Source organism: Rhinopithecus bieti, unplaced genomic scaffold (genome assembly GCF_001698545.2).
Source record: "Rhinopithecus bieti isolate Rb0 unplaced genomic scaffold, ASM169854v2 scaffold_15643, whole genome shotgun sequence".
Taxonomy (NCBI): domain Eukaryota; kingdom Metazoa; phylum Chordata; class Mammalia; order Primates; family Cercopithecidae; genus Rhinopithecus; species Rhinopithecus bieti.
The window spans coordinates 592500-618679 of record NW_016808215.1 but is presented as its reverse complement, the minus strand read 5'-3'; the positions used below and the strand labels follow the sequence as shown (position 1 = coordinate 618679).

Sequence of the window (26180 nt, the reverse complement as noted above, 5' to 3'; positions counted from 1 at the left end):
CATGCTTCACACGGCCTGGATTTGGCAGCCAGGGAAACCAAGTGTGCTGATTCAGACCTTCCTTGGCAACACTGGCCACAAGATCACAGGTGAATCCAATCAACAATCTCAGCCCTGAGCTGGGCCAGCAGGAGGTGGCAGGTTAGGGCTGGGAGGACACAGTTCTACCTGTCCCCAGCCGTGTGCTGAAAGGGGCTGGGACGAAGAAACTGAAGGTCCAGCTCTCCTGGACTGAGTCACGTGCTGTCTGGTGCTGTCTTGCCTTGGGTCTCCCATCCTTCTCTGGCTGTTGCCCCCACCACCTTTCCTACTCTGGCAAACCCCCAAATCAACCAGCAGGCAGACCCCCTGGGGAAGTAGGGGTGGGGATGAGACACGGGGCAGAAGTTTTGACGAGGCAGGGAAGAGTGCAGTTATCTAGCTGGAGAGGATGGTCAGGAGGGTTCTGTATAGATCACAACAGTGGGGCAAAGGATTTAGAAGCATTTCGGTAAGAGGGCAGTGAATGTCACAGCTGTGAAGGGCCTTGAGAATGACCTTAATGTTGAAATAATGGCCAGGGGAGGGGAGGCTCCTTGCCTACTATGGTCAGTCAGGAAGTGGCCATGCCAGAGCCTGTGCTGGGCCTCCTACCTCCCAGGCCTCAGCCCTCTGTAGAGACTGGCATTCTGTCCACTTCTGGCCTGACCTTCTCTGGCCCTGCTGAGCGCTTTCTTCACTGACCCCCCTGCCCTTCCCCACTTCAGTTGTTTCTCAAAAGGCCCCGGATCCCTATGGTATGAAACACCAGGGCTGTATGGGATAGTCGAAAGCAGGAGGAAACCAGGGAGACAAAGATGTGCCACAGGTGGGGGGGGGGAGGGGGAGGGCAGTGGCTGAACAGACTCGGCCAGCTGGACTGGAGCTGACTGCTTTACTGAGCGGTGGATTGATTTGGGGTGGCGAGACCAAATTGGAGACATACTTTGGGAAACCTCAAACTAAGATCATGCACTGTATTTAACTGAGCAGATGAGGGTTGGTACCGTACCAAATCGGAGAGCGGATTTAACTGAGGGTAGGTTCTGGGTTTACATTAAAGGTAGGGGTTGCTGTTTCTAAGCAAAAAGAGGTTTATGAAAGGAAAGTCACTGTATTTAACCAATAGAAGGCACAGTCTGTAAGGGTGAGGCATGGTATTTGGATTAAGGGTAAGTACTTACTACATTTAAGGACAAGTTCTGTTTTTTAAACCAAAAATAGGCATTGTATTTTTTTTTTTTTTTTTTTTTTGAGATGGAGTCTTGCTCTGTTGCCCAACCTGGAGTGTGCAGTGGCATGATCTTGGCTCACTGCAACCTCTGCCTCCCGGGCTCAAGCAGTCCTCAAGTAGCTAGGATTACAGGTGTGCACCACCACGCCCAGCTAATTTTTTGTTGTGTTTTTAGTAGAGGCGGGGTTTCACCATGTTGGCCAGGCTGGTCTCAAACTCCTGACCTCAAGTGATCCGCCTGCCTTGGACTCCCAAAGTGCTAGGACTACAGGCATGAGCCACCGTGCCCAGCCAGGCATTGTATTCAACTGGGCATTTAACCCAAAGGCAGGCAACTGTCTTTAAGTGAGAGCAGAAGACACCAGGGTAGTTGCTGTACTCAGCTGCACAGTGTATTCTCCCATCCAAAACATACACAGGGGAGGCTTGATGCCACCCCCAGAAACAGAATAACCCCTTCTAGGGACTTCCTTCTTAGCAGAGACTGGTCTCCATCTGTTCCCCACAACTCTATGACCCACAGTGATTGTGGCCCTGAGGGAAGCTTGTTCAGGCTCCAACGGGTAGTCAGGGGATGATCTGTCCACAAGGGCTGGGTGTCCAATTTGTCCTGCTTCCCAGAGCTGCATGTTGGGTAGAGGAGTAAGTGGAACACAAGAACAGCTTGCATGACTGTGTTTATTTGAACCACCAGATCTGCTCCAATAAAGAGCTCTCCAGGGGCCAGGGCTTCCTGGTGCCCATTCAGACTCCTCCCACTGCTTGTCCTTGTGGAGGACGTAGGATGGGCCGCCCCATCTCAGGTTGGGGTGGGGGGAATCGCTCACAGTCACCCCCTGAACAGCCCCCAACTGAGGGTAGGGGACCTGGCCCTGGACACCTCATGTCTCTGGGCCGGGAAGCCACAATCCCTCATCCATCAGGCCTGTTGCTGCTCTCCACCCCGGTGGGGGATGGACGTTTGTGCTCCCTCGCCGTCCACTGGGGACCCAGGAGGTCCCCTGCGTGACATTCCTCTCCTTGGCCTCAGGCCAGCAGGCGGCTGTACTCCGCCAAAGCAGAGGACTTTTTCACCCCATCCCAGATCCGGGCAGCATAGTGGAACCTGTGAGAGGAGGTCAACAGTCGGGGCTGCCTGGCCAGGGCTCCCAGAGCCCAGCACCAACCCTGGACAGGTGGGGAAACTGAGACCCCTTTTATGACCTGAGATGTGACTCTGAACCTCTTGGAGCCCAATCTCCTCAACAGGGATACAGGGAGGATCCTGACAGTGATGGGAGGTGGCCCCACTTTTCTTAGCTCACCCAGGTTAAGCGAAGCTGAAGGTTCCAGGGCTTGGACTAAGACCTCAAGTCTCTACCACCTAAACTTCTCCCCTCCAGACAGTGCTGGCTTTGTGGGTAAGGGTTCAGTTTCTACCTCCCTCCAGAGTCTTACGACACGGAAAACATCTAACAGCAGCTGCACAACCCACAATCTTCCCCCTATCCCCTCTGGGTCCTGGTTTAGACCAACGGCAGGAGCAGAGCTGGGACACAGAGCTCTGCCCCATCGCTGCCCTACAAGCCCTGAGGGGCTTCCTGCTGCTTGCTTTGTCTGCACTCCTGACCCCTTCCAGGCACAGCCAACTGCAGATGTGGGAGCCAAGGTAGAGAGGCTGCACCCAGTCAAGCTATTTAGCTTTCCAATTTTTCTCTTTGAAGTAAGATGAGGGAGACCTGGACTCATATGCTGAGGGCTCTGGACAAAGAAGTCATGTAAAGTAGGGGCCACAGAGGTAGGGCAGGGCCAAGTGAAAGCAGGGTGAGAAAGCCACAGGCAGGAACCAAGGCAAATGCAGAAGAGTGGACAATGAGACCCTGATGGCTTTCTGGTTCCCATCTCCTGAAGGGCCCTGTTTTCTGTGATCAGGTCCCTGGAATAAATCTTCCTTAAGCTAAATCCGGTCACTGGTCCTACTCCTAGCAATCAAATGACTCCTAGCCACAGATGTGTGGCCTTGCTATGTAACACTTTTCTCTGAGCCTAAATTTCCCCACCAGGAAAACTGGTGACAAGGACCTACATGATGCTGGCTGATGAGGAGGATTCAAAGTCACACAAAACAGCATGTTGCTGCGTGGGTGAGATGCTTACAAGACAGTAGCAATCATCACTGTTCCAGAAAAGGAAGCTGAGGTCTGGGGAGGAGGGGCTTCATGAGGTCATGCCGATCTAAGAGATGCCCCCTCCTCTCTACACCAGGGTGGGGTGCCTCAAATTGACCCCCTCTGCAAAAAGCTCTTACCAGTTCTTCTCGGTGAGGATTGTGTGTGACAGCTGTGGCCGGGCCATGGACATCACTTGGCTCCGGAGCTTGCTTACCAAGGACTGGAAACTGGGGTGGCCACGATACCCAGGCAGCAGGGAGAAGAGTGGGCTGGAACTAGGCCCTGGAAAGTTGGGGCAGGGAGGGTAAGAGGGATAGACTGCCAGGGTCTTTCTCCCAGGTAACAGCATCCTGGGCTTCAAGGAGCACCTGAGAGTTGAGCCCCGGCCGAGCTCTTCCTGTACTTTCATGACTCTGAAACACACTTCTCATAAAGGGTCCACGCACCCGGGAATGAACCAGGGTCTTCTCTCAGACCAGGTAGGCTCCACACTGCTCCCAAACCAGGGCAACCCATGTTGCCTCCTAGACCAGGGGGTGCTGGGTCTCTCTCCGATGAGGACAGGACTTGTCTCTCCATGAACCCGTTGAGGGTAACTGTACCTGCTCTTGGTGGGTTTTCACTCTCTGCTTCACTGTCCATGAAGGGTACCAGGAATAAGTTGACCTCAGAGTCCAGGAAGTCAGGTGGAAGCCCCGGGAAGACATTGCATTGTAACATGGACAGAGTCCCTGGAGGAGAAAATGCTTCAGCCTTCAGGTACCATGTTGTGGGTTTCGGGGGGTGGGGTGGGAATCGTTGACAGTCAAGGCAGGATCAGGGGCTAGTCTGGGGGTAGAGACTGACCCACAGGGCTGGATCAGGAATCAGGAGGCTACTGACTAGCTTGGGGGGTGATCTGGGAACCCTCACCCTTGTAACGCAGGTGGGAGTGGGCCATGAGCTGGTCGATCATCAGATGCATCTGCTGCAGCTTCCGAGGACAGAAGTCCTCTCGGCGAGCTTTGTTCTGCAAGAAGACTGAGGGTGGGAAGAGACGGGCCCTGTGAGGCAGATATGGCTTGGCTTCATGGACTCCCCTTTCTCACCCCAAAGACCTGCTATTACCCCTGAGTTCAGATCACTGTGTAAATATTTATGTAACTTCACTTCACTTCAGCACCAGGCTCTGTGTAGGGCAATATTGGGGACCCAGAGGTGAGTCAGATCTGGTTTCTGCCCCTAGTCTCTTTGAGGCCCTAGCGAGGGATCATAAAATGAGCTGGGTCTTTGCAGAAGAGTGGAGCGGAGAAAGCATGAAACAGGCAAAGGAACGGCATGTGCAAAGGCTGGAGGAGGGAGAACAGATGGATGGGGCCACTCAGATGAACCCAATCTAATACTCATTTCCTGAGCTGGGAGATTCCAGGGACCCAGAAATAAGCAGACCTGGGGCCTGTGCCATTCCCATCACAGAGCCAGATATAGGCTCAGGGGGTCATGCCCTCAACTGTCAGGGGGGACCAGGGCAGTGGGAACTTGGGAGGAAGGAGCAGCTAATCCTTTTTGACTTCACTCTTCACAACTCTCAAAAGTGCTCCACCCAGAACCTCACTCCTTCTCTGTCTCTCCCTACTTCTCCAGCATGCTCCTGACCTTCAGCGCCTCATTTTTGCTCCTGCCCACCCCTCCAGACCCTAGAAAGCCTCTCACCCAGGTGGGGGTAATACTCGGTGCCTTCATCGGAGCCTGATGAGCTGCTGGACTCGTGGCTGGGGGATGGGGTGGAGGGCTTCACCATCTCTGCTGTCTGCAGGAACCTTGGGGTTTGGGGTGAGTGGCTGTTGCTCTTGCACTTGCACCCCAAGTCCCACAGCCTGGGACAGGGGCTTCCTTTGAGATTCTGATGAAAGCTACAGCCATGCTCAGAAAAATACCATAAACACACTATGTTTCTCACAATTTCAGAGAATTCAGAGATAATCCTCTCAGATACCAATCCATGGACGTACATCAACTAATAATTCTTTATGAGTTTACCCTATTTTTTTTTTTAAAAGATGATTTTTTAGAGCAGTTTTAGGTTCACAGCAAAACTGAGCAGAAAGCAGGTAGAATTCCCACACACCCCCTGCACATGCACAGCCTCCCTGACTATCAACATCTCCAACCTGAATGGTTCATTTGTCAAGACTCACAAAGCTGCACTGACACATCATTATCACCCAAAATCCGTTTACATCAGGGATCACTCTTGGTGCTGTACATTCTACAGGTCTGGACAAATGTATAATGGTGTGTGTCTGCCATTACAGCATCACAAAGAGTAGTTTCACTGCCCTAAAAATCCTCTGTACTCTCCCTATTCATCCCTCCCTCCCTCCAATCCCTGATCTTTTCACTGTCTCCATAGTTCTGCCTTATCCAGACTGTATAGCTGGAATTACAAGTATATAGCATTTTCAGATTGGTTTCACTTAGTCTGCATCTAATGATCCTCTATGTCTTTTCACAGTTAGACAGCTCATTTCTTTTTAGTGCTGAACAGTATTCCATTGTCTAGATGTGCCACTGACTATTTATCCATTCAATTTACTGAATGACATCTTGGTTGTTTCCAAGTTTTGGCAATTATGGATACAGCTGCTATAAATATCTGTGTGGCTGGGCATGGTGGCTCACACCTGTCATCTCAGCACTTTGGGGGACTGAGGCAGGCAGACCACCTGAAGTCAGGAGTTTGAGACCAGCCTGGCCAACATCGTGAAACCGTGTCTCTACTAAAAATACAAAAATTAGCCAGGCATGGTGACACACACCCGTAGTCCCAGCTATTTGGGAAGCTGAGGCAGAAGTGCTTGAACCTGGGAGGCAGAGGTTGCAGTGAGCCGAGATTGTGCCACTGTACTCCAGCCTGGGTGACAGAGCAAGACTCCATCTCAAAAAAAAAAAAAAAAAAAAAATGTGTGTAGGTTTTTGAGTGGATATAAATTTTCAGTTTGTTATTTTAAAATAATTGTCTCAAATAGGTAAGAGCACACAAACCTGTTTTCTAAGGTAAAGGATATTGGGATCTGCTAAAATATGGGGACATTCTCCTCACACACAAACACATCTACAATCTCAAGGGGCTCCCCTACTCTGAGAAGCCCACCTGTAGACAAGCGCTTAAAAACAAGGCTCTGCCATGTGCCAGCCTGAGCCAATACCTCTGCCAGAACGTAAACTTCCCAAGGAGTTTTATCTCTTTTATCTGTTTTGCTCACACCTGTGTCCCTAGTGCCCAGAACAGTGCCTGGCACACCTAGATGTGAATGAATCCCAGATGGTGGTAGGAATGGGTGTTTCAGAATGAAATCACAGCTTGACCGCATTAGATCTGGTCAGAACAACCAACTCCCTAGCAAGCGTTTTTTGCTGTTGGCCAGACTCTCAGCTCATCCCTGTCACCAGGGTTACTAATACAAACACTAAGTTCTCTTTATCAACCACTTACTATGTAACAAGGACTATGCTGAATGCTTTAAATTCCTTAACTCACTGAATCTGCACAACATAATTCTGCTGATGAGGAACTGAGGAGGGAAGAGACACATGCCCAGTAAGCTAGGATTCGAAGGCACTGCCTAGCTCTGAAGGAATCTGCTTCCTAATTTCATCTCTCCCCTCTCTATAAGCTCCTATCCCTTCCTTCTGCCTGGCCCCTGTGCCCAAAGTTGCTCCCCGCAACACCTCCCAGTGGTCTCCTGGGGCCTGAAGCCAGGAAGAGCCTTTGTGGCCATAGGTTCTGAGCCAGTCTCTTCTGGGGGCATTTCTGGAACCTGTGGTTGCTTCAGTCAGGACTCCTGCCAGGTCCTGCCTCCCTTTCTTTTCCTGCCTGCCTGAATACCAACAGGATGGCACACAAACCTGAAGGACATGAACAGCAAAACTCCATAGACCAGACAAGTCAGCTCCTCATGCTACTTATTCAGCCAATTTGTAGTAAATACCGTATGCCAGGCACTGTGTGAGGTGCTGGGGACCTTGCCCTCCTGGGGCTTACATTCGAATGGGGAAGAAAGATCACGATGAAAGCTACAGTATCCTATTAAGGAGAGGTAAATGCAGTGAAGGAAAACACAGAAGGCAGGGAGAGTAACAAAGGATGCTGTGTTAGATGGTCAGGGAAGGCCTGAAGTTGACTCGAATGGCACGAGGGAGAGTCTGAGATCTGGGAGAAGGGTATCTCCCACTGAGGGAGGCAGAGCGCAGAGGTCCTGGGCTGCAGGAAGAACAGCCACAAAGCCCTGTGGCTTTAATACGCGGTGGCTCACGCCTGTAATCCTAGCACTTTGGGAGGCCGCGGCGGGCAGATTACCTGAGGTCAGGAGTTCAAAACCAGCCTAGCCAACATGGCTAGGCTGCAAAAATTAGCTTGGTGTGGTGGTGGGTGCCTGTAATTCCAGCTACTCGGGAGGCTGAGGCAGGAGAATAGCTTGAACCCAGGAGACAGATGTTGCAGTGAGCCAAGATCACGCCACTGCACTCCAGCCTGGGTGACAGAGCGAGACTCCGTCTCAATAAATAAATAAATAAACAAATAAATAAATAAAAATAAAGGGAGGGGAGGCAGTGAGAGGAGTCAGCAAGGTGACCAGAGGGCGCAGGACTTTGTGAGCCACGCACAGGCAGACTTTGGATTTATTCTGGTAGATATGTAACGTCAGTGGAGGGGTGTGTGTGTGCGCGCAGTGCTTTGAGGTTAGATGGCGGTGATTTGCTCCAACTTAAATTTTAAAAGGGTCCTTCTGGCTGCTGTCCCTTGAGGCAGTGCCCTCAGTCTCTGGGCCTTTGTCTCCTGCCTCGTTCCTCCTCTCCACCCCCCAACCCCTCAGCTCCTCACCTGTAGAGACTGAGGTCTGTGAACCAGTCCTGGACGACAATCACCACGTGGCAGACCGTGAAAAGGAAGGCAGCAATCTGGAGTGACTGAGGGTGGGCAGGAAGGAAGGGAGGTGAGGACCTCTTTTGTCTGGACTAATCAGGAGTCCCTGATCCCAGGACTCAGCTCAGGAGGCAGCAGGGCAAGGAGCTTTCGAGCAGCTACTGTGTGCCCAGCACTGTGATGGCACTTCTCTCACAGGCCATCCCTAACTCAGGAAAGATGGGAATTATCACCCCCATTTTACACAGGCAGATGCTGAGGCTTCAAAGGGGTTGGAGTGGGAAATGACTTGCCTGAGAGGCAGAGCCAGGAGGTGAGCCGGTTCTGACTCTCAGTGCAGTCCTCTTCCTACAGCCCTTGGGGCAGCCAGGGCTCTTATGAAGCAGAAACTAAGTGGACCATCCATACCCAGCTCTTCAGATCCTGGGAGGATGGGGGTTGGGATGTAAAACCTCAGTCCTGGGCCTGGCTTGGCTCCCTCACCTGCATCTCAACGTAAGTGTGGGGAAGGTTGTACTCTGGAGGCAGTTTGCGGTCATTATTGATGAGATGGTCTAGGATAGAAGGGCTCAGGATGGGCTGCAGCAAGGAAGAGAACAGAATGTCAGGGAAAGGGCTGCTCACAGAAACTTGAGCAAGTTTCACATGCTCAAGGCAACTACATCGCCTATCTCAGGACAAAACAAGGTCAGAAACAAAGGCAGGCAATTTCTCATTAGAACAGTAAGGGGAAGTATAAAGAAAAAACTCAAAGATGATACACTTTTCCAACTCCTTTACAAATCACTGCTGCTCTCAAGCGCCTCATGCCCAAAAAGAAATCGCTTTCTGCTAATGAATTTTTAATGTTTACTCAAATGAGTCATGTCCCTTAAAGACTCATTTTGTTGTCAGTTGTTTCAGACCCTTTCAAAACTTTGCTAAGATAATTACTTAGGTGAAAAAAAATGATTAGTGTGAAAACTGGTGAGAATTTTAAAAACTGCATCAGTACGTACAAGAATCAGTGGTGAGCTCACCAGACTTTTTTTTCTTAAAGGAACATTCAATCAAAAAACTTTAAGAGCTAAATTAAATTGGCCTGATAGTCTACTGGCTTCTTGCTGCAGTGAAATTCTTTTAGAAAGGGGCTTTCACAACTGCTCGCTTTCTCGAACACCAAACACTGAGCAGCGCTCTATTCTGTCTTGTTTTGTTAACTTCTGTCCTCTTCTTCACAGGTCTCTTGACTCAGACCACAGCTGGTTTGGTTTGTCTCCAGGTCTCCATGGCCCCTGCACACAAGGCTCACATCACATTTGTAGATTTTCCACTCTGTGTCATCAATGCCACAGTGATCAGAACTCTGTTCCACCAACTATGAGTGCCAACTAAGGGCCAGGCCCTGTGCCCCAGCTCTCACCCCCAGAGCCAGGGCTCTGCTCTGAAGAGCTTCAGGCAGGTAGGGACTGGGAATAGACACAGTGGCAAATCACATGCTGTGGTGGGAGGTGCATATGGGCAACAGTGGAAGGGGAGGGCTTCTGAAAGGAGGCCACACCCCAGTGGAATCTTGAGGAAGAAGGAGGCATCAGCCAGGCAAGAACGCAAGGTGAGAGATTATTGTACTGATACTGGTATTAATCACTAAGAGTGTTTAGCACCTAACTCCTGTTGGGTGCTGTCATTGGGACTTTACTTGCATCAATGCACTGAAACCTCACAAACCTCCTATGAGGTAGGCAATATTGTTTTTCCCACTTAAGAGAACTGAGGAATGAAAATAAATAGCTTGACAAGGTCACACAATTTGTTGGTAGTTTCAGGTAAAAACAATTTCAGGTAGTTTCAGGATATGCAAAGTTCAGAGAAGAGAAAGATCAGTGTGTGTGCGCTTGGGGTTTGGGGGCTCCTCCAGAGGCGAGGATAGGCAGTCTGAGGGAGTCAAGCCATACCCTCTGAATGCTAGCTTAAGGAATCTGGACTTTGCCTGAGAACAGAGGAGAAGCCGAGGAAAACTGCCAGGTAAACGCATGACTAGTCAGTTCTAATGACAGTGACGAGCCTGAGCACTAATCTTGTGCCAGGTCCCGGCCAAGCCCTTTGCCTGGACTGTTCCACTGAATCCTTGAAACTCCTAAGAGGCTGAGTACAGTTATCATCCCTATTTATAAAGAGCTGTGGTTTAAGGGAGTTTAAAACTTAAAGTCACCCAGCTGGTAAGAATTAACAGGCAGGATCAGAACATATATTCTCCAGGGCCCACACTTTTCAGCACTATACTAGAAGATCCTTTATGCTACTGTGTAGAAGGCGAATGAGATGGGGGCAAAACTGACAACAGACTAAGGGCCAAGAAAAGACACAACTTTCCCCAGGGCACCCAGCATGTCCATGGCTTGACTGGAAGCACACGGAATCCATGCAGGGTTCTGGCTTAATCACATTCCAGGAAGAGGCTCAATGCAGGATGTGGCAGGGTGGGGCAAAGGCAGGCGGGGCTGGCACCTGGGTGTCCAGGAAAACAATCCGTTCTTGGGTAATAAAGAAGTCGATGCCACTGGTCTGGTTGCCCCCTCGTTCCTTCATTTCAGCGCTCTGGGCCCGGAAAACATAAGCCCTGTGGAGAGGAGCAGGCAGGGGTGCATGAGAGCTCTGGTTCTCAGCCTTGGAGGCATCCGAAGTGTGACCCTGTGAGCTGAGCATGTGAGCCGTGGTACCCTGTTCCCTAAGCTTTCCATCTGCGGCCCATGTCAGGGGTTGGGAGGCAGGGGCAGTGCATGTTTTGAAGCATACTTCACTCCTACCCATAATGAGATCCATTAGTTCAATTGATGAAGCCAGTACACTGAGGTGCTGAAGGGCAGAGACTCTGCCAGTCTGCCAGGATTCAGATCCCAGCTCTCCCTCTTCCTGGCTATGTGGCTTTAGGTATATTCCTTAACCTTTTTCCGTCCATTTCCTCATCTGTAAATGGGGATAACCACATGATCAAAACTCTGTGTATTACTGTGAGGTCGGTATCTGTAAAGCCCTTAGAATGGTGCCTGATACATAGTGATATATACTTTTAGCTATTAATTACCAAATAAACCTGCTAGATCCCAGGCACTGGAGAGAGAGCATTGAGTGCCCTCCACTCCCACAGTGAGGGAGTTTTGGTTTTGTTCCCAGCATCTTCCCCTGTCAGGTGAGTCTCCCTCACTTCTACGTGTGCTGGGTGCTGGGAATATGAGGGCAAAGAAGGAAGAGCTGGGGCCGGGCGCGGTGGCTCACGCCTGTAATCCCAGCACTTTGGGAGGCCAAGGCGGGCGGATCACAAGGTTAGGAGATTGAGACCATCCTGGCTAACATGGTGAAACCCCATCTCTACTAAAAATACAAAACATTAGCCGGGGGAGGTGGCGGGCACCTGTAGTCCCAGCTACTCGGAGGCTGAGGCAGGAGAATGGTGTGAACCCGGGAGGTGGAACTTGCAGTGAGCCGAGATCGCGCCACTGCACTCCAGCCTGGGCGACAGAGCAAGACTCCGTCTCAAAAAAAAAAAAAAAAGAAGGCAGAGGCAGGGCTGGGCCTTGCCCTAAACCACTAAGTTCAACTTGGTGACTCTGTCACTTGGGCAAAGCGATTTTACCTTTTGAAATCTGTAAAATCAGGGTAATAGTACCTACCTCTCAAAGGGTAATTTCTATCTCCCCCCAAGATACATAATCTGTTGTCTGACACACAGCAGGCATCCTTCCACTTTACAAACACTTTACGGAAAACCTCTTATTTGCCAGATACCAGAATATAGCAGTGAACAAAAAAGACTAACTTGGCTTCTGTGGAGCTTCTGGTCTAGTTTACAAATTACCAGAAATCAGTAACTGTGGGTGTTAGAAAGAAGAGGCGTGTAGTATTCCAAGTGCAGATCACTTAGTTGCTGGAGCCAGGAAGGGCTGCCCTGGAGAGGGAAATGACAATGCTGAGGCTGAGAGAGAAAGAGGGAGTTAATTGGCGCTGGGTGGGGGATGGACGCAGAGGAAGGCTGTGTCGGCAGAAGGTAGGTGGTTTGTTGTACCAGCACTCAAAGACCAGCATGGCAAGAGCAGAAAGATGGTGTGTGTGGGAGGGGAGGGAGCAGGAGGCTACAGACCCTTGTGGGGCGTGGTAAGGCTTTGGCCTATGAGCCTGGAGAAGCTGCTGGAGAGATCTAAGTAGAGCAGAGACAGGATCCAATTGTGGTTGGAAAGGTCCCCCTTGCTGCTATGTGGCGAGGACCGTAGGGTGGAAAAAGTGGAGACAGGCTTACAAGGCCCAGTGCCATAGTGCCTCCCTCTGCCTCTCTGGCCTTATCTCCTACCCCTCCCCTTCCAAGGCTGCCATGCTCTTCTGCACACACTCTGGGCAAGCTCCCACTTTAGAGACATTGATTGTGCCAGTCCCTCTCATTGGAATGTTCCTCCAAGCATGCTTTTTCTCAAACGTTCCCCTTAGGAAGGCCTTCCCTCACCATCGTATTTAAAACTACAAACTAGTCTGGGCAACACAGCAACACCTCATCTCTACAAAAAATAAAAAAAATTATTAATGGCGTGGTGGCTCATGTCTGCAATCCCAGCGCTTTGGGAGGCCAAGACAGGAGGATCACTTGAGGTCAGGAGTTCAAGACCAGCCTGGCCAACATGGTGAAACTCTGTCTCTATTAAAAACACAAAAATTAGCTGGATGCGGTAGCGCATGCCTGTAATCCCAGCTACGCGGGAGGCTGAGGCAGGAGAACTGCTTGAACCTGGGAGATGGAGGTTTTAGTGAGCCGAGATTGAGCCACTACACTCCAGCCTGGGTGACAGAGCAACACTTGTCTCAAAAATAAAAAATATATAAATTAGCCAGGCATGGTGGTACACAAATGTAGTCCCAGCTACTCAAAAAGCTGAGGTGAAAGGATCACGTGAGCCCAGTCTGGGCAACACAGTGAGATCCTGTCTCTACAAAAAATTAAAAAATTAGTTGGGCATGGTGGTGCATACCTGTGGTCCCAGCTACTCATATGGTCGAGGTGGGAGGATGGCTTGGGCCCAGGAGTTCAAGGCTGCAGTGAAGCCATGATCACGCCACTATACTCCAGCCTGGGTGACAGAGCAAGACCCTCATCTCTTAAAAAATAGTAATAATTTTTAAAACCTGTAACCTAGGCCCAACATCACCTCCCTATAACCCTTTCCCATTTTGTTATATTCTAATGTGCCAAATAGTGTGTTTATTTTGTTTACTATCTCCCCTATTAAAACATAAGCCCCATGAGGGCAGATTTTTTCCAGTTTTGTATACTGTTGTATCCCCAGCACCTGGAACAGTGCCTGGCACAGAGTAAGCAATTAATACAGTACTTGTCAAACTGAATTAAATCACGCAGACCAGATAGAAAACTCTTGGCATCCTCCATGTAAGATATTAATGGCTTGGACTAAGGAGGTGGGAGTGAAGGAGGGAAGAAACAGATGAATTAGAAAGAGAATTAGGAGGAAGGCCAGGCGCGGTGGCTCACACCTGTAATCCCAACACTTTGGGAGGCCAAGGTGGGCAGATCACCTGTCAGGAGTTCGAGACCAGCCTGGTAAACATGGCAAAAACCCATCTCTATTAAGAACATAAAAATTAGCTGGGCATGGTAGTCGCAGCTACTCAGGAGGCTGAGGCACAAGAATCGGTTGAACCCAGGAGATGGAGATTGTGTTAAGACGAAATTGTGCCACTGTGCTCCACCCTGGGCGACAGAGCGAGACTGTCTCCAAAAAAAAAAAAAAAAAAGAGAGAGAGAGAGAATTAGGAGGCCAAACCTAGACCCGATGAAAAGAGTTGATACTAAAGTCTACCACACCACAGGCTGACGTGGCTCAAAAAGACAAGCTGGGCGACAGGATTCTCTCTACCTCAGGAATCGAACTGAGAGCTATGGGGAAAATCTGCTAGTTGGGGTGAAAAGCTGAAACGGAAAGAATGTTATCTAAGACCTCGAGCTGTTCCAAAGTGGAGCCAAACTGAGTCATGAGTGAGCAGAGAACAGCAAGGAGAGAGGCAGAGGAAACTCACAGCTCCAGCTCTATGGGATGTGTGTTCACACAACAGTGGTCTTCACCTTTTCTAGACCTCTATCAGCCCACTCTGAGATCTGGTGCAAACTAGGGACCTTTTCCCTAGAAGAAAAGCCTGACTGCAAATGTGTGTAAAATTCTGCATATGGCTAGGGGTGGTGGCTAACACCTGTAATCCCAGCACTTTGAGAGGACAAAGTGAGAGGATTGCTTGAGTCCAAGAGTTTGAGACCAGTCTGGGCAACACAGGAAGATGCCATCTCTACCAAAAAGGTTAAAACCTAGCTGGTGTGGTGGCATGCCTCTGCAGTCCCAGCTACTTGGGAGGCTGAGGTGGGAAGATCACTTGAGCCTGGGAGGTAGAGGATGCAGTGAGCTATGATCATGCCATTGCACTTGAGCCTGGTGAAAGAACAGGACCCTGTCTCAAAAATAAATAAATGAAATTCTGCATATCCTGTTAAGGGGTTAATGGGCTCAACGGTCATCCATGGAGGCCAGGGTAGTTATCGCCTGCTTTACAAAAAACAGATCCCTGTATTTTTAGGTAACTTCAGTGTGTCTCTGTTCTTTATCACCCCAGTGGCTACCATCCATTCTCATTCCCCATTTTGATTCTTCCTTAATGAGATGTTTGTCTCCCCCATTCCCAAATTCCTACCTTTTTCCCTTTCCTTCTCTGCCCCCAGTTTCGGGACCTGTTTCTTAAGCTCTCCCCTCCCCAGAACCTGCTCCTGTGCCCTTATGCGTTATCTTCATAATCACATTCCATCCTCACTCAAGAATGTTGTTCAGGCCAGAGTATCCTCATGTGTGATCCTCCCCAGCCTAGAGAAGCAGAGCCATTTTGCTACGGTGACACAGCAGGACTGAGGCTAGTACAGAAACCACTCTCTGTCTCCAGATCTCTTTCCCCACCCACCCTATTTCTCAGCTCGTATCAGCTACCATCCTGTGAGTACTTGCTCTGTGCCAGGTATTCATTGACTTTTGCCTTCTTGATCTTACTTTATCCTCCAAAAATCTACTTGGACAGGGGATACTGGAAATGAAGTGACCTGCCCAAGGGCAACCACTTATGGAGCAGGGCTGAGCCTGAGGTGGGCCCAAATCCAAAACCTTAACAACTACATCATCCCACTTCCTGTCTATGGCCTGTACCATTTCCTGGGGCCAGGTAAGAAGGGAGGGAGGGCAGGAGGGAGGAACAGGATTGGATGCCTTGGAGCTACACAGATTTAGTCCAGCCCATTATCATCCTCATCTCATGAAGACACTGAGGCCTAGGGAAGAAAAGCAACTTTCCAAAGTCCTTTGGTAACACCACTTACAACACCCGAGCCCACCTTGCCCCTATCCCTGGTGGGTGCCCACCTCCCTCCTGTACCCTACCTGATAGCCCCTCACCTCTGGTCTTCCTCTGGAGTGTTGGCTGACAACAACGACATCACCATGGACTTGCCCGTCCCCTGGAGCCCCAGGACACCAACCACCAACACATCAGTCTGATCCAACAGGTACTGTGGGAAAATACAGAAATAAGACTCTGACAAGTCTGTCAGTTGCTGGAGCTGGAATCAGAGGGGGGACTCCAGAGACCCTTGTGGCTCCCCCATCTGCCTTATCATATAGGAAGAGAAACTCCTATGGTTGCAACCCCTTCAACTAGGCATAGGGCCTCTGTTCCGTGTCATGGTAGGATTATGTCAAATGTTCTAGACACAAAGAACAGTGTCTGTGAGAACTCTGAGGTAGAAAAGAGCCTAGCATGGTCAAGAAGCTAAAAGGAAGTCAGCGTGGCTGGACACAGCGGGAAAAAGGGAAATCTGATCTCGGAGAAGTGAAAGTGAGTCACAGAAACAAAGGGCAGGTTGGAGAAGATAGGACTCGGCAACTTAGGGCTACTGGCGCAGATTCCTGGGAAACCTGGGAAAGCACATGAAAGGGAGTGGTGTGCAAACAGGAGCCACCCAGGCTCTCGTCTGTGTGTTTTTTTGTTTTGTTTTACATTCATATGCTGTTGTCTGTGGGATTTAAGAGCCCCTCTGGAAATTACTGAGACCAACCCTGGGCCACCAGCTCTGCTGACTTTCACCACCAGGGGGTGTAAGAGACACTCCTCAAGGAAAAAGCTACCTCCTGAACTGTGGCTGCTGCTCCTTAGAATTACCTTAAAATTGTTTTGTTTTTCAAAAGCGAATCCTACAGGCCAGGTGTGGTGGCCCATGCCTATAATCCCAGCACTTTAGGAGGCCAAGGCAGGAGGATTGCTTGAGGCCAGGAGTTCAAGACCAGCCTGGCCGACATGGTGAAACCCCGTCTCTACCAAAAATACAAACACTGGCTGGGTGCAGTGGCTCACACCTGTAATCCCAGCACTTTGGGAGGCCAAGGCAGGCGGATCACCTGAGGTTGTGAGTTCGACACCAGCCTGACCAATATGGAGAAACTCCATCTCTACTAAAAATACAAAATTAGTTGGGTATGGTGGTACATGCCTGTAATCCCAGCTACTTGGGAGGCTAAGGCAGGAGAATTGCTTGAACCCGGGAGGCACAGGGTGCAGTGAGCCGAGATCATACCACTGCACTACAGCCTGGGCAACAAGAGTGAAATTCTGTCTCAAAAAAACAAAAAAAAAATACAACTATGTGTGTGTGGTGTCGCACACTTGTGGTCCCAGCTACCTGGGAGGCTGAGGCTGGAGAACTGCTTGAACCTGGGAGGTGGAGGTTGCAGTGAGCCGAGATGGTGCCACTGTACTCCTGCCTAGGCAACAGAGCGAGACCGTCTCCTAAATAAATAAAGCAAACCCTGGGCCCAATCAGAATTTAATGTGCTTTAACACATTAAAGCTGAATATCTAGGGATGCCCTGTTCAATCAGTAGGCATCGATCATATACGGCTATTTAAATAAGATTAAACAACATTAAAAATTGTTTGGTTGTACTAGCTACTTTTCAAGTGCTCTAAAGCCACATCTGGGAATAGTGGCTACCATGCCGGACGGATAGTTCAAATATATATGATCTTCATCACTCCAGAAAGTTTTCCTTAATAGCGCTGAAGGGTAGGGCTTGGCTCTTTGTTTTGCTTTTTGTTTTTTGAAAGCTCCCCAGTGAATTCCAATGTGAGAGTGGACATAGAAGTGGCAGGGGCAAGGCAATAAACGGACTTGAGGCTCGCTACTAAGTCCAGGCTGCTGGGTAGGAGAGGTGACACTTCTGGGAGAATCTGAGCAGGTGTGACAGGTCTAGGGGAGAAAAAGCGGAAGAGGGGATACAAAGTCTGGGAGACTGGAGGTATGTATGATATCTAAGAATGTGAGGTCTGAACTTGAGCAGGGGGTGCTGGGATGGATGGGGGGGCACTCCAGGGGGGTGACATTCAAAACGGTGAACACCGAGACAGCGTGGGTTTCTTGTTCTTTTATTTACTTTTTTTTTTTGACACAGGGTCTCACTCTTGTTGTCAAGGTTGAAGTGCAATTTCATGATCACAGCTCTCTGCAGCCTTGACCTCCTGGACTCAAGTGATCCTCTTACCTCAGCCTCCTGAGTGGCCTGGATGCCTGCCACCATGCCTGGCTAATTTTTATATTTTTGGTAGAAATGGAGTATTCCTATGTTGCCCAGGCTGGTCTTGAACTCCTAGGCTCAGGCGATTCTCCCACCTTGGCCTCCCAAAGTGCTGGGATTACAGGCATGAGCCACAGCAAGGGTTTCAACCAAATAAGAAGGGTACTGGGGCAGGGTCGAAGAGACTCCCCTGCTGCGGATGGCACAGGAGATCCCAGGGGTCCTGGGGTGGTAGGGACAGTACCTCTTTACTAATCAGTACCAAAGTAGTTCGGTATTTTACCAACTAGCAAGCACAGCTGAGCTAGCTGAAAAATTCAGCTCTGGTGAGGTGAGAATGTTCTGATTCTACCCCGTCTCACTGCTGTAAGTTGCCTGAAAGCTCTCCAGTCTGGTGTTGCCTACCAAGAGGTGGAGGAAGGGGTGGAGGATCAGAGGATGCAGGATGTGTGGAAGCTCAGGCAGGGAGGGGCCCGTCGGTACCTCAATGGCACTATCACACCAATTCATCTGGTCATCCACCAACTTGATGCTGTGCTTCATGCGCTCTGGGGGCAGCAGTTTGGCCTGGCCCACCACAGCTGGAGATTGGAGAAAGCAGGAGACAGAGAATGCAGTGAGGGTCTGTGAGGAGATGCCAGTTCCCAACCCGGTCCTGCCCGGCCCCAACTCACGGTCCATGGCTGCTGGGGCGGCAGTCCCCATGCCCCGGTTCTGGATCTGGTACACAGGCTGTGTGGGTCTCTGCCCCTCCTTCTCCCCCTTGGGTGGCGCAGGGGCTGCAGGGGGTGGTGGGGCGGTGCCCTCAGGGGTAGAGGCACCTGTCACGGCCACAGGCCCCTTCCCCTCCTCCCGTGGCTTCATGAGGACGATGGGCTTCTCCAGAGGGGCTGGAGCAGGCGGAGCAGCAGGGGCTGTTGGAGGTGGTGGCTGCTTTGACTACAGAGGTAAAGAAGTTTCCGTTAATGGGGGCAATCCCTTCCCTAATGGCTCCCCTCCTCCCTCCTTCTCTGCTCACCCGCTCTGCTGGAGGTTTTGAGAGGATGATGGGGGTTTTCTGCATGACGGAAGTGCTTGTCTCTTCGCTGGCATCCTGTGGTGAGGGAGGGCAGTTACTCAGGAATGGCTCACTGGCTCTCCTGGACATTTCAGATCTTTATGTGCCATGAACTATTCTAAATGCTGAAATACATTAACTACCTTGATCCTACCAACAGCCCTGTGAGATAGATACTATTATTATCCCCACTTTACAGATGAAGAAAACGAAGCCCAGAAAGGTTAAGCAGATTGCCCAAAGTCACAAAGCCCAGGCAGCCTGGCTGCAGAACCAAATCCTCAAGCATTCTGCTCAGCTGCCTCTGCGAGGCAACAAGCCCAAGTGGAAAGGAACTAGGAGCTAGACAGGTCTGGGTGCAAACCTGGTCCTGCCTCGTGTTGGCTGTGTGAACTTGAATAAGGAGCCAGTCTTACCACCTTCACATATGCTTCATTTTCCCATCTGTGAGTGGGTACAGGAATTCCTTCCTCACAGGATTATGATGAGGATGAAAGGAGACAGAACTCCTCAAGTGCCTAGCGTGGCACCTGACACATGGCAAGTGCTCATATGTGAGAGCTGCTGGTGGCACTTGCTATCCTGATCACCTCTGCCCTCAGCCCCGCTCCTGCTCTAGCAAAGCTGGCAGGCTGATCCCACGCTTTGACCTCTTCATGCCTCCCCGACTCACCCTCAGTCTGCTGAAGAGGGGAGAAATCTGAGTCTCAGTCCCGTTCTTTCTCTGGTTCCTTGAGGAACCTCAGGAGAGTCTTGACCCCTCACTGCTTCTGTTTCTTCACCAACATACTGAGGACACTTACTTAAATCCTGCTTACTTCACTGGCTTACGGTGAAGAACAAACAAAAAGATGATGTGAAAGTGCTTCGAAAAGAAGTTTCAAGGGAAAAACTACAGGAGGAGAGGCTGTGGACTTCCAGGAGGCTAGGAGGGGGGAGATGATACAGGCTGAGTATCCCTTATCTGAGATGCCTGGGACCAGAAGTACTCTGGATTTGGGATTTTTTGAACTTTGGAATATTTGCATATTTACTGGTTGAGCACCCCAAATCCATCTGCTGCAAGGCTCCAATAAACATTTCCCTTAAATGTAATGTTGGTGCTCAAAACGTTTTGAATTTTGGAGCACTTCAGATATTCAATCTGTGCCTGGGATGAGCACTGTGAGGGTGGAGAGAAGACACACAGATATACCCACGTGGCAGAATGTAAAGCACTGGCGCCTGACTACCACAGAGGAAGCAGGGGAGAGGTGAGGGAGGCATTCAGGATGAGGCCCAGTGGGCTGTCATTGATATGGGAGAAAAAAATGGGAAGAGGAAAAATGGCAGAAAGATGCTGAGGTCAGCAGGGGACACAGAGGATGAGAAGCCCATGGGTGTGACAGGAGGCTGCCAGGGCTCAGAAGCACATTTAGAGACAAAGATGAGATTTAGGAGTTGCTTGCTCAGGAATTAAACCTGAAGGTGTGGTGGGGTAACATTCCCCAGGAGGGCATTATGTGGAAGGAAGAGAGACTACGCGTTCTCATTTATGCCGTGGCCCAAGAGAAGGAGCAAGTAAGAGCCCAGCTCACTGTGAATAAACTATTCTTCATGTTTGTACAGTTTGATAGCTCAGAAGCTGGCCTCAATTGTTACCTACTTCCACCCTACCAGACATGTCTGAGGTGGACAAGGCCCTAGAGAAAAAAGCCCAGGGGGCAGGTTCGGGCAGTGAGTCACCTAAGTACAGGAGGGGAGTGAGGCAGGGCCTGGATACAAGCCAATCCCTCCTGATTCCCAGCCCAGGGCACTCTCTACAGCAGGCAGAGTGATGCTATATGTGAGACTAAGCTGGACCTGGATCTGAGTCCTGGACCCAAAGTTTATTGACTCTGATTTTGGAAAGGTCCCTTCACCTCTGGGGCTCATTTTCCTCGTTAGTGAAAATCAGATCTATCATAGAATCTACTTCATGGGGTAGCTGTAAGGGTTCAGGAAGACCCAAAGGATGTGAAGGACTTTGCACAGTGCAAGCCCAGTGTAGGCTGCTAAGTAAAAAGAAACAGAAACAGTTGTTGTTATTATGACATGACTCTTTAAAACATGAGCTGTGAAACCTCTCGGCTCAAACTCTCCAATGCCAATTTCACTCAGTGAAATACAAAGTTCTTTCCAAGGCCTACCAAGTCCAACATGATCTGGCGCCAGTTAACTGACTTCATCTCCTCTCTCCCTCCTTCCTCACCCATTGCAGCCATCCTGGCCTCCTCTGGCTACTCCTTGAACACGCCAGATATGGGCCACCTCAGGGCCTTTGCGCTTGCTGTTCTGTCTAGAATGCTCTTTATCTCAGATGTTGGCATGGCTTATTCCCTCATCTCCTTAAAGCCTCTGCTAAAAAGTCACCTCTTCAGAGAGACCTTTTCTGACCATGTTATCTAAAACAGTCTCCTTTATCACTCTCCACCTTCTTTATCCATGAGGGCGGTAGGTTTTCTTTACAGATATATCCCCGGCATCTGGATTAGTGCCTAGCACATGGCAGGTGCTCAATAATCATTTGTGGAGCCAAATAGATACATGAATGCTGCTCCTGGGTCCAGACACTCACCCGTCTCTCTCTTTCCCATGGTGCAATGTAGTCCCTCTCCCGACCACCAGGCCCAGAGAGATTCTGGGGGCCACCAGAGCCGGGCTCCTTCCACCGTCGCCGCCGCTCTATCCCATAGAGTCCAGGCTGACTATGTCCAGACTCAGACATGGTCACCTATGGAGGGAATGAGGGGATTTCAGGATGAAAGAGTCTCTTCCTACTCTACTTGGCATACCCTAGACTATACGAAGTCCCTTCCTTCCTTTTCTTTGGAGATGGAGTCTGTCGCTCAGGCTAGAGTACAGTGGCCTGATCTTGGCTTACTGCAACCTCTGCCTCCCGGGTTCAAGTGATTCTTCTGTCTCAGACTCCCCAAGTAGCTGGAATTACAGGCACCCACCACCATGCCTGGCTAATTTTTGTATTTTTAGTAGAGATGGGGTTTCACCATGTTGGCCAGGCTGGTCTCGAACTCCTGACCTCAGGTGATGCACCTACCTTGGCCTCCCAAAGTGCTGGGATTACAGACGTGAGCCACGGTGCCCAACCAAGGCTCTTCCTTTCTTCTTCTTTTTTTTTGAGACGGAGTTTCGCTCTTGTCGCCCAGGCTGGTGTGCAATGGTGCGGTCTCGGCTCACTGAGCCTCCGCCTCACAGATTCAAGCAATTCTCCTGCCTCGGTCTCCTGAGTAGCTGGGATTACAGGTGCCCGCCACCGCACCCGACTAATTTTTTTTGTATTTTTAGTAGAGATGGGGTTTCACTATGTTGGCCAGGCTGGTCTCGAACTCCTGACCTCAGGCAATCCACCCACCTCAGCCCTTGGGCTGGAATTACAGGTGTGAACCACCACGCCCGGCCAAGGCCCTTCCTTTCAACAGAGCTCTGGGCCTGTGGTAGCAACTGCAAGCTGGCTCCTAACATCCACTCTCGACTTCTTCCAAAAAAGTAAAACCCTCAGTTCTGAGCTAGGTACATGGCTATCCAGAACAAACTTCTCATCCTTGTTTGCAGTTAGGTGTGGCCATGTGAGTAAGTACTTTCTGGCTATGGTATGACACTAGAAGTGTGGCTTGGCAGCTTCCAGAAACTTCCCTTCACAGACTCTGGCACATGCCTTTTGCCCCTTCCTCCCAGTGACAGGAATGTGGGTGTGGAGGTTGGAGCTCAAGCAGCTATCCTGGGCTGTAAGGCAACTTAATGGAAGGTACAATAAAACAAGAAACAAGGTTGGGGGGTTCCACGTTAACCCTGAATTGCCTACTTCAAGAGACAGTGAAAAACAAATACATACCTATCTCTTACTTGCAGCCAAAACTATTCCTGACTATTAAAATGCTCCAACATAAATAAACTCATAGGGGCAAGTTCACGTAAAAATAGGATATTCTCCTTAACAAAATGCAGCAAGGCATTTGCTTACAAACCAGCAATGTGATCCTCAGTCCAACAGCTACTCTTGATTATCCATTACTAGTGTATGTCATGGTGGGGCTCCAGCACTCAAGGGCCTGTTTTCATCTGGTATCCCACTACATTTCAGTGTCTGTCTGTCTTCCGTTCCTGACGGTCTGCCTTCCCTCCCAATGAATTTCATTTCAAGGTATCCCCCGTGTTTATTCTATTTGACATGTTATATAATGTCTGGCTATCTAAGCAACCCACTCTCCACCGTTTTAGTATCTGTTTACAGATCCTTAGAGAGTTTTCCAGCTGTTCACACATCATTCTAGGGTGGCCTTTGCTACTTAACTGTTTGTAGAACTCAATGGGGCTATCTGCTGAAGCTCAGAGGTCAGGCTGACAAAGTGTGGCCTAGGGGCCAAATCTGGTCTGCCTTCTGTTTTTGTAAATAGAAAGTTTTATTGGAACATGGCCACATCCATCAATTTACAAATTGTCTATGGCTGCCTTCTTGATGCAACGGCAAAGCTGAGTAGTTGAGACAGACAATACAGTCTGCAGGGCCTAAAATAATTACTCTCTGGCCTTAACAGAAAGTTTTACTGAATGGCCGAGTATGGTGGTTCACACCTTTGGAAGGCCGAGACAGGAGGACTGCTTGAGCCCAGGAGTTCGAGACCAGCTTGGGCAACATAGCAAAATCCTGTCTCTAGAAAACATTTTAAAAAGAAAAAAATAGCTGGGCATGGTGGCATGCACCTGTAGTCCCAGCTACCTGGGAAGCTGAGGTGGTGGGATTGTTCGAGCCTGGGAGGTCAAGGCTGCCATGATCATGCTGCACCACTGCACTCTAGCCTGGGAAACAAAGCAAGACCTTGTCTCAAAAAAAAAAGTTTGCTGACCCTTGCTTAGCTTGGAAGTATCTGTTAAATCCCTCCATGAATCCTCCCCAGCCCAACCTCATAATGACATAAACAGGTCCCTCCGAGACTCTCCAGAACTGAAGGGTCTGTTTACAAGAGAGAGTCATAATTTTGCTAGCCAGACAAGTGGCTTGTCTAGCTCCTCTCTTACTGTGCTACATGACCTCTCCCTCAGCCACAAGCCAGGTTGAAGACTGCTTTCCTAGACAGAGGAGGACAAGGGCCTGTTTACAGATGCTTAGGGAAAATGACTCATTCAATACCGAAATAACTGCTTACAGTCTCGGATGGAGATTCTCCCCAGAATCTGAGACTCTTCCCTCCCTTGCAATTAAGTGTCTTTACACATTATTCCGAAATCTACCCAGTGCTTAAGTACCTGTCTTCATGTCTCAATTGGGATTCCGCCCAGCCCTAAAGTTTCTGTTTACCCGCCTATGAGGATGCCCTTTCCTGTGCAAAGTAAGCGCTCCTATGTGTGTGCTTTTCTTTTTTTTTTTTTGAGACGGAGTCTTGCTCTTTTGCCCAGGCTGGAGTGCAGCAGCGTGATCTCAGCTCACTGCAGCCTCTGCCTCTCGGGTTCAGGCAATTCTCCTGCCTCAGCCTCCCGAGTAGCTGGGATTACAGGCGCGTACCACCAGGCCCAGCTAAGTTTTGCATTTTCAGTAGAGACGGAGTTTCGTCATGTTGGCCAGGCTGGTCTCGAACTCCTGGCCTTATGTGATTCGCCGGCCTCTGCCTCCCAAAGGGATGGGATTCCCCGCGTGAGCCACAGCGCCTGGCCTCCCTGTGCCCTTTATTCTGGGAGCTTCCACAGTATCTGAATGTGGGGAGTTCCTTGGAACTTAAGAGCCCACCTAAGCCAGGTGTGGAGGTTACAGTGGGCCGAGATCGTGCCATTGCACTCCAGCCTGGGCGACAGAGCGAGACTCGGCCTCAAAAAAAAAAAAAAAAAAGGCCCACCCCACATGCAAGCTGGGGACTTCCAATGCTATTTCCGGGCTCCTTTGGGGGATTCCCCCCAAACTCAGGAAAGCCTGTCTACTTAAGTGTCTACTACTGATGGACTTCTAGGGTGACTTCCCGAAAATTAACAATCGAATTTACATATTTTTGGTGAGTGTCTCCTCAGTGCTTAGGCATCGCTTCACACACTCCCTTCGGGGATCTCCCAGAACCTCAGTGACTATTCGCAAATATTTGGGGAGACTCTCCCGATTCCTGAGTATGTAAGCTCCGCGTGGGACACTCACCCCAGAACTGTAGTCGATTTGCACATTTTCCTAAGGACTCCCTAGGATTTAAACTTCTCTCTACGCGGTTCTAGAGGGGGGGCCTCCCCGGATTTAGGCATTGATTTACAAAGCTTCCCTCAGGGAACCCAACTCAAGTTTCTCGTTACGCGTTATTGGGGCGGCCTCCCCAGTACTTGACGGGCAGTTTGCAGGCTCTACTTGGATCTCGCAGAGCATTAGTTTCTTATTTACACGTTATTTCCGTCCCCCGCCCCCATTCCTGCCAACCCAGTATCGAAATGACGGGACCCGGACCCCTACCCAGTGCCGCACCCCTGCCGGACAGCCCAGCGACCTTTTACTAGCCAAGGCAAGGGCGGGGCCTGCCGGCGCGCCCCGCCCCCTGCCGGTGCGCGAGCCTCACGCGGACTCGCGGCCCCCTTACCTAAGGCGGCTGCTGATTGGTTCTCGGGGCGCGGTGTGGGCTCTCCCGTGACGGGAGTCGGGTGGGGGCGGCGAGGCTGACCCAAGCCACCCGCCTGTAAATGGCGTCTGGGGGCCAGGAACGTGGGAAAGAGAGAAAGTGGGCACCCCCTACTCCGAAACTGGCCTCGGCGTCCGGGCCCCTAAGGAAAGCTGGCCTGAAGGAGGAAGAGGAGGAGAAGGAGGCAATGCGGGGCCAAGCTGAGATCAGGTCCCTCAGGCTGCTGTTCCTGCGCATGCGCTGAGGGCTGGAAGCGCGAGAACCGAACGCGCGCGCCGGGCGGAGCATGCGTGGATGGAGGCGGTAGACTTCAGCACGCATGCGGGTTCCGGAGGGGGAGGCGGGAGGATGCCGCGGCTCTGACTCAATGCGCGTGCGCGCGATTGGGGCTTGAGGGTGGGGAGATGAGTAGGGAAATGGATACGCCGAGGAGCGGGAGGGGAACCTGGGGTTCGAGTTGTGCCTCTTCAGTGATGTTGGCGGGATGCGGTGGGGTGGGGCGACAGGGAGGAATTTCACTGTTCTGGGCTCAGTGCCAAGAACACATGAATGAA

General features: G+C 50.4%; 1 protein-coding gene across 2 annotated transcripts; it reads right to left on the bottom strand.

Moving 5' to 3' along the window:
- Positions 1–1914: 1914 nt before the first annotated feature.
- On the bottom strand, positions 1915–25963 carry SMG9 (SMG9 nonsense mediated mRNA decay factor). Of its 2 annotated transcripts, XM_017885891.1 has the most exons (14): positions 25588–25963; positions 21600–21755; positions 18965–19039; positions 18621–18885; positions 18430–18527; positions 15775–15887; positions 10796–10907; positions 8792–8887; positions 8267–8352; positions 5095–5201; positions 4315–4422; positions 4005–4133; positions 3540–3684; positions 1915–2357 (listed from the first exon to the last, which is right to left on the bottom strand). In XM_017885891.1, the coding sequence occupies exons 2-14, from the start codon at positions 21747–21749 to the stop codon at positions 2279–2281; spliced, it is 1563 nt and encodes a 520-aa protein (XP_017741380.1). In that variant the 5' UTR covers positions 21750–21755; positions 25588–25963; the 3' UTR covers positions 1915–2278. The 2 variants fall into 2 exon arrangements, with proteins under 2 accessions (XP_017741380.1, XP_017741381.1); XM_017885892.1 differs by lacking the exon at positions 8792–8887 and having other exon boundaries at positions 1956–2357.
- Positions 25964–26180: the final 217 nt, after the last annotated feature.

Excerpts from the sequence above, each read along its gene's own strand:
- SMG9 (XM_017885891.1), bottom strand. The coding sequence starts at position 21,749 with ATGTCTGAGTCTGGACATAGTCAGCCTGGACTCTATGGGATAGAGCGG. Across the intron at positions 10,908-15,774 it reads ACTCCAGAGGAAGACCAGAG|GGCTTATGTTTTCCGGGCCC; the intron begins GTGAGGGGCTAT and ends TCCTCTCCACAG. Across the intron at positions 2,358-3,539 it reads ATCCTCACCGAGAAGAACTG|GTTCCACTATGCTGCCCGGA; the intron begins GTAAGAGCTTTT and ends CTCCTCTCACAG.